This window comes from Nannospalax galili, unplaced genomic scaffold (genome assembly GCF_000622305.1).
Source record: "Nannospalax galili isolate Female #2095 unplaced genomic scaffold, S.galili_v1.0 scaffold54, whole genome shotgun sequence".
In the NCBI taxonomy this organism is placed as follows: domain Eukaryota; kingdom Metazoa; phylum Chordata; class Mammalia; order Rodentia; family Spalacidae; genus Nannospalax; species Nannospalax galili.
The window spans coordinates 13,734,089-13,741,672 of NW_008341028.1; the positions used below are offsets into that span (position 1 = coordinate 13,734,089).

A 7,584-nucleotide genomic window follows, 5' to 3' on the forward strand; every position below is an offset into this window, starting at 1 on the left:
TTTTAATTAATGTAGGTACTGGGGTTATCCAAACGCAAGTCCTCAGTGCTTGTACAGCAAGCACTTTACTGACTTGAGTCATCTCCCTAGCCCCTCATTTTTTTATAGTTGGGCGTAGTGGCACATGCTTTTAATCCCAGCACTTGTGAGACAGAGCCAGGTGGATCTCTTTGAGTTCAAGGCCAAGGTTCAAGGTCTACACAGTGAGCTCCAGTTGAGGCTACAGGGAGACCCTGTCTCAAGAAGACCAAAAAAGAAAAAAAAAATTGACTTGCTATCTGCCACAGTATACTGTGCTGGTCAAACAGCATATTGTGGTGTTGAATTTGGTCCACAGAATGATGCTCTGCAGACTCTGATCTAAGTACTCCTTCATGTTATCTTGAGCTTCTCCAGTGCTGGGGAACTCACCACCTCTCAGTGCTGTCCTAGTTTTGGGTAGTGCTGATGGTAGAGAGTGACTCTGAGTGGCTTCCTGGCCCTTGGGACCACAGATTTCCAGGGCCCTGGCAGTGCTTTCTCAGTAAGGAAGCCTGGCTGGCAGAGAGCATTCTCTTCAAAGCCAAGAAAAGAATGCCCCTGCCCTCCCATGGCCCTCTCTGGCTTGGAAATGTGGATTCTTCAGCATCCCCTGAGCCCAAGCAGAACTGCCTGGCTGGCCTCAGTAGCCTTTCTATTAATTAGTAACTGGCAGTAGCAGCTCTGTAAGAGCCCTCAAGCCAAAACGGAGTCATGGCCGCCTCAGTTATAGGACAAGCTCCCAGGGGACTGGGCCGGGACCTTCTGCTCTGGGTGAATTCCCCCTTGGTGTCCAATGTTATAGCAGTCAAAAGGGCCACTCAGACTGCTATGACATTTGGCAGCCTCATCATATGAATGCAGATGAGGAGAGGAAGGGAGCAGTGACAGGCAAGCCCAGCCCACAGGGGCTGCTGGCCAGGGTCAGGGGAGGGGGCCATAAGCCTGGGACAAAACCCCTGCTCAATGTACGAAGGCAGCTGCTGTTCAGGATGGCTCTGTTCTCCTCCAAAGTGGTCACTGTCACAGCTACCTCACACCTACCCCTCTCCTCTCTTTGTCACCTTGGACTCTCACTGACAGCATCTATTCCTGTCTAGAAATCTTATTGTAGTGCAAAATCTCTATGCCCCTGGTCCCTTCTCGTCCTTACCACCCCCACCCCCACCCCAGGACTTTCCCTCTGACCTACAGGACAGGGGAGAATCTGAGAAAGTGGTGAGATGAAGTAACAGAAGTCCTCATCACCTGTCACCTCTGCTCTCCAGTCTCCCTAGAAGCCAGAAGCCAGAAGCCAGAAGCCAGCATCTGGAGCCAAGGACCCAAGCAGCAGTTCAGGGAGTGGGAGGGGACGCTGTGGATCTGACACCCCAAGGGTACAAGTCAACCTCTGAAGCCTGGCCCCACCTACTTTATACCATCCCATCTAGTGGCCAGAGGCTTCACTGTGAAAGGCAGAGGATACAGAGTCTCAGAAAGCACTGAACAAGTACATGAACTGAAAGCTCCGAATTCCATACCTGGTCCCTGGGTACCAGCAGCATCAGCCTTACCTGGAGCTTATCAGACATGCAGAATCTCAGATCCCACCCCCAAACCTGCATTTTAACAAAGCTCCTAGATTGAGTTGGATGCATTCTAGCCACAAGGTGAGGTAAAACAGAACTCCATTTAATGCCACCAGGTAGGTAGGAAGGAAATGTGGATGGTAGACAGGACAGCACAAGGAAAACCTAGGAATTGGGAAGTCTAACAGCCTGGGGAGGAGGGCAGATGGATAGGCAGACAGAAGAATACTGTCCAATCTTCCTATGTGAAGTCAGTTACCTGCAAGTAAAACAGCCTCAGCTCATAACACCAAGGGGATAAAGGACACAAGCCCAAACAGAGGAGAAGGCAGCCCCCAGACCCATCATACAGTCACCAGTCTTAGGAACTGGAGTCCAGATAACTAAGGGGTCTAGCCCTCTGGCCTAGTGGGTTTCCAGGCACCTGAACTTACAGAAGGATGGCAGTCCTGAGCTCTTCCAGCCCTAGCCTTGTATAGTAGGACACACCTCATAGCTGGAGAACCCACTGCCCACTGTGCCAGTCGACAGCACCACCCAGGCAACTCACCTAGGAATTTCCTCTGCAAGGTGCCTTCCCTTCACCGGCCATCAGTCACCTGTGCCTACAGCACCTTTCACCCAGCTTCCCACACTGCCAGCAGGAGCAGCAGTCTAGACAATGGCTACTGGAAGGCCCTCCCATGAAGGGGCCTCTAAACTCCCAGACCCAGAGCCAGACTGTCTCCTCCTTTTTCAACAGTCTTTCTCAGGGCTACAAGGGAGAGACACAGGAGCAGGCCTGAGAAAAGGTCAAGCAACCAGTCCTCAAAGAGTCCCTTTTCCTTTCTCAGGCTTCTAACTCCCATCCCTGACTTCCTTTGTACTCTGCTGGTGATGGAAGGCCCACCTAGATCACAGAGGAAACCACCCCATACCAGGCTCCAGGAAAGTCTAACACCTGCACTCCCCCGACCCCCCTGTCCTAGCTCTGCTTGGGACTCAAAACCATCAGCCCCAACATGGTCTTCAACTTAAGGGAGCCCCAGACACAGGAAACTAAGTGCCACATTGCATGCACCTAGCTATATGTACATTTTTCAGTAGTTCCAGCAAGTTCTTAGTGAAGTGTCAGACCACAAGTGGGTTCAGAACCTCTGGCCAGAACCCACAACAGAGGCCCATGTGATCTACCCGGGACCAAAAGGAAACGGTGAGAGATGTCTCCCAGCCCACTGCAGCTTCTCACTTCCTCTAGGTGACCACAGTTACACAGCTTATAGAGACAGGCAAGAGGATTACCATTTTCTGGACAGGAAAACAGGTTAAAAGCCTTATAACTCAAGCAGTGCCTCATAGCAGAACACGTGGGAGGGGATGTGTGACTGTGGCATTGACCTAGTACAGGGACCAGCAGCAAGAAGTCTACTTGGAGGTGGGTATGTTGTCGCACGTCTTTAATCCCAGCACTCGGGAGACAGAGGCAGGCAGATCTCTGTGAATTTGAGGCCAGCCTGGTCTACAAATCGAGTTCCAGGCCAGCTGGGGCTACAGGGAGACCCTGTCGCAAAAAAAACAAAAAAAAAAAAGTATACTTGAGCAAACCCTAGGACCTATCATATTCTCAGCGTTCAGGATTCTGGAACCTATCTGCTTCCACCCTAAGGAAAGGATGCTTTAAGATCCTTCCCTCCCTTCACTTCCTCTGGGCTTCAAAATGCTCAGACCAAGAGCAGGCAAGGGCAGGGAGATGAGTGAGGAGGCCACACTTCAACCTGCTCTGTTGTTGAAGTTGAGCACAGCAGTAGCCCCAGAGTTAACATCCAGGTAAGAACTTCCCTGCCAGCCACCACATCTACCCACACAACCCTAAGACACTGTTCAGACAGATACCACCAGCATACATGCACCCAGGTCAACTCCCTGAGCCTGACACTCAAAAAGCTGACAAGCCTTTGGTAACAAAACCAGCTATACCGTCTCTTGGGGTCTCCATTCTCTTTCGCCCCCTTTCCAACTTCTTAGAAAACCTGGATCACATAACTACTGTGTCATGTGTTCTGGGTTCCCGACATCGAGCCTAGGTTTCTAGGACATAGCTCCCATGAGACAAAGGACCCAACTGGGACCTTGGTGAGTAGCTCAGAGACAGTCTTGAGGGTTGCCACGTGCTAGTCTCTTCCATTAACAAACCATTATGTACAAGCTTCAAAAGGCCAATAGGGAGTTGGATGGGAGCGGAAGCCAGATAAGCTGTACAGACTACAAAAGCCATATGAATAGCCTGGGCCTGGTGATGGGAGGGGTACAGTCAAGAAGCAGAGACAACCAGGAATAGCTTCTCAGTCATGGCCCAGGTTATGGTGGGTCTTCAGAGCAAACCCATACCCTCTCTAGGGAAGGTCCCCAGCCCTTCTCCCCCAGGACAGGAGATGCCTGAATCAGCCCTTCACAGCCAACCCTGAACTCCAAACCACAAACTCAATCTATCATGGTTTGCTGATGATTCTTTATTAAACCAGTTCTGCTGGATCAATGCTTCCTGCCTGTCAAAATGATGAATAAATCTTCAACTGGCCTGGGCAGTGCTTGCAGAAGCTCTGGTGGGCAATGATGTTTGGCTCCCTATAGAGGCCTAAGGCCAATGTCTGAAAATTTATGGTTCAAGGCTTGGGTTCTGGGGAGAGTGGGGGTTAGTTTGGGTGGATTGGTGGGTTTTCTATGTTTAGTAGTCTCTGAAGATAAGTCATTTTGGCTTAGAGACAGAAAGGGCATGACCACCATCCTCCAGAGACTCACATATTCTCCCTTGGATTTCTTCCTATCCTCCAGACCCGGCATTGGTCACAAAGCTGTGCATACAGATATGTACTTCCAGCTGCCAGTCTCTGTTGCTTGTTGCATAAACCCACACACAAAGCCCAGTTGGAACTTTATCCCATTGCCCATTTACCAGTCCTGCTGCATCCACCCTCTCCCATGTCCAGACTCCATGTCCCTGCAGCTTGTATCAGTGGAGGCCCCATAGCAAGAGGAGCACAGACCAGCAAGTCAAGAAGGCCTAGGTAAGACCAGGAAACTGGGAGGAGGGGTTCCCTTGCATGAAATCCACCCAATCCTACTTTTTCATCATTTGAGGGAAGAGAGGTGGGGAAGGCAAGGCTGTGCACCCAGAAGGTCCACATCAGTGGAGGTAAGACATGCATGCCCAAGGTTAGCAATGGGCTTGGGCATAGAAACCCTGAATTGGAAGTTTTCCCACTACAAAGACAGGCAGGAGCTGAGCACAGGCAAGGAGGGCCTCAACAATTTCAAGTGGTTAATAAATGAACTATCTATCTGTTACCACAACTGAGGTATTCAGAGGGACAGGACACCTGGGGGTGGGGAATGAGGAGACATGGCTCCTGTCCACTTTTCCCTGGCTCAACATGGGAGCCTTGGGTCCCAGTTCTAGTTGGGGGAGTTCATGCTTTAGGACTAGGAAGCCAGCCACAGTTCCTACAAACCCTAAGAAGGGCCCACTTTTCTCACCAGTCTGAAGGCTACAACTCTGTCTAGCCAGCCCACTGCCTTCTTGCCCTCTGGCAATAGGAAGCTTGGATATTAGGGTTCGAAAGAGCAATTTCTCAAAAGAAAAGAGGAAACAAATAAAAGGGGCCTTTTGCTATTCACCACCTATTTTAAGCCACCAGGTGTTATCTGACTGGTCATTCTCAGTCAAAGAAATCTCTCTCATTGGATGGAAAATGACTTTGCTCTCATTACAAATCCGGCTTCCCTGGAGTTTGCAAAGAGGCTCTGGTCGGCAAAATGTTCCTTTATGCAGGCAGGCCAGCAGGTAGGCAGGCATGGATGACAAACAAGGGCAGGACCCAGGGAGGAAGAAAGAGAGGAAAACCCAGCTAGATCTTCACCCTGATTTGTTGTGCCAGGAAAGCCTGAAGAGGCATGGGGCAGTGGGGACTCAGACTTGACTGGGATAAAAGCATCCATGATCACCACCTAGAGATAACCCACAACTCTTTTACACAGATCCATCCACAGGCCCAGAGTGGTATCTGCTGATCAGTGGTATCTGACTCAGGAGATGCAGGAGGGTACAAGGTCCCTCTCCCTGACTGGCAGTTGCACTTTTTTGTTTATGAACCCATGAGAGATCTTGCAGCTGCCAGAGCTTGGGCCACTGGACCTGCTTAGGGATTATTGGATAGCTGCATGTCTGTCAGGACACCAGGCACCTTCATTGACCACTATGAGCAAGGTCATGCTGCCCTGCCAATCTAGAAGCTAGCTGTTCAGGGGGCCTGTTCCTAGTCAACCACTCAGCATGAGGGGCTGCAGCCAGGGTTAAGGAGTACAGAGGGTTTTTATCCTAGCCCTGAGGCTTTAGTGACCTCAGTCCTCCAGGGACCTGGCAGCAGCTTCACAGGCCCTGCAAAGATATTAATACCTGCAGTCAGCACCCAAGGAGCTGGCCCAGCTACTAAGGTGTCTGTCTGCCTCCATGGCTCTGCTCTGCAAGCTGAATAATCCAGAGCTGCCTCTAGGATGGCCACCTTGGCTCTGCAGCCTCCAAGGAGGAGGTGCAATGTGTGGCTTACAGTGAGAGAGATCTACCCTGGCTGCAGGAAGGGCTAGGCCGAACTCAGAAAACCTTTGAGTCTTTTTCCAATGCGGCCCAGACCCTAGAAGAGAGAAGGCAGGAGCCTGAACACAGAGGAAGTTCCCAGCGCGCTGCAGGAGGTCTGGGGGTGTCTAGGAGCCTCCCGGGCGCCAGGCTTCTCCTGGAGCTCCCAGCGCAAGGAAGGAAAGTTAACTCCGGTTGGGAGGCAGGGCCAGGAAAGAAAGCATGCCTGCGACCGCGCCAGACATCCACAGCATCCCCACCCGGCCTCTAACCTGAAGTCGCTGTAGGGGTGGATAATCCAAAACCCGGCCGACTTAACCCTTTCCTGCTCGCGCTCCACCGCTTTCTGGCTGCCGAACATCCTCAGGGAGAATTTGTTGACCCCTGGTTGCAGCATGGCCCCGAACTGGCGCTGCATGAAGCCGGTCTGGCCCAAGCGCACCTCGGCCTCTGGAAGGATCTGGTCACCGGCGGCCGCGCCTCCCTCCACTTTGATAGCGGTGTCCGCCGAGGGCTGCTCGCAGGAGGCGGAGGCCGGCTGCAACGGCTGCTGGGGCGGCGGCGAGGCTGCGGGTTGTGCCACGGCGCCGGGACGCTCGGGCTCGGCCGCCAGGCCCGGGGGTGTCCTGTCCTCGCCGGGGGACGCGTCGCCCTCAGCGATGAGCCGCCGCTCCTCCGCGGAGTCATGCAGGTGCCCGTGACTGCTACTGCTCCCTGCTCCACCGCTGCCGCCGCCCCGGCTGCCCAGCGAGGCCAGGCTCCCGCGGAAGCGCCTGCAGTCTCCGTTGGTGCTGGACTTGCCCGCGCTGCGGGCGGGCCCCTCACTGTCCGCCGCCCCGAGAGCCGCACCCCGAGACTCCGCACCGCCGGCGGCCGCTGAGGGTGAAGGCGAGGGCAGCGGCCGCAGCCGGATGCTCCTGCGGCTCGGGTCTTGGCGGCCCCCGGCCTCCTCCTCCTCAGCGTCCTCTTCCTCGTCCATGATCCACGCCTTGGCCCCCACCTGCTGCGGGAGGCTGTAGAGCCGCTTGCGCATGGACGGCGGCAGCTTGTCCATGGTGCCAGCGGCCGAGGCCGGGCCGGGGGCAGCCGTGCGGGTGAGGCACGGGGGACCTGCTTCAGGTCCTCCTGCGAGTGGGGACGCGTCCTTCGCTGCCGACGTGGGGCCACCTCAGGAGCCCATGATCGCGCCGGCTGCGCGCCGCGGGGAGGCTCCCAGTCGGGCCGCGGGTCCCCCGGCTGGCCGCGCTGCGCCTCCTCCGGGGCCCGGTTTGGGCGCGGGGACCCCGCGCTCCCTCCCTTTTTTCCCTCCCTCCCGCGAGCAGGGGCGCGGCGCGCGGCCGGGCTCCAGGCGCCCCGCCCCCGCGGGGAACAATGGGCGCGGGCAGCAGC

The 7,584-nt window shown here is 54.5% G+C and overlaps 1 protein-coding gene across 1 annotated transcript in view; it reads right to left on the bottom strand.

The window, feature by feature from the left end:
• The window catches only part of Hcn4 (hyperpolarization activated cyclic nucleotide gated potassium channel 4), a 40,164-nt gene extending 32,821 nt beyond the window's left edge, over window positions 1-7,343 (bottom strand). Inside the window, exon 1 of the mRNA XM_008836452.1 lies at window positions 6,468-7,343. Coding sequence (XP_008834674.1) covers window positions 6,468-7,249 — 782 coding nt within the window. The 5' untranslated portion in view covers window positions 7,250-7,343. The remainder of the gene's footprint in view (window positions 1-6,467) is intronic.
• Between the last annotated feature and the right edge of the window lie 241 nt (window positions 7,344-7,584).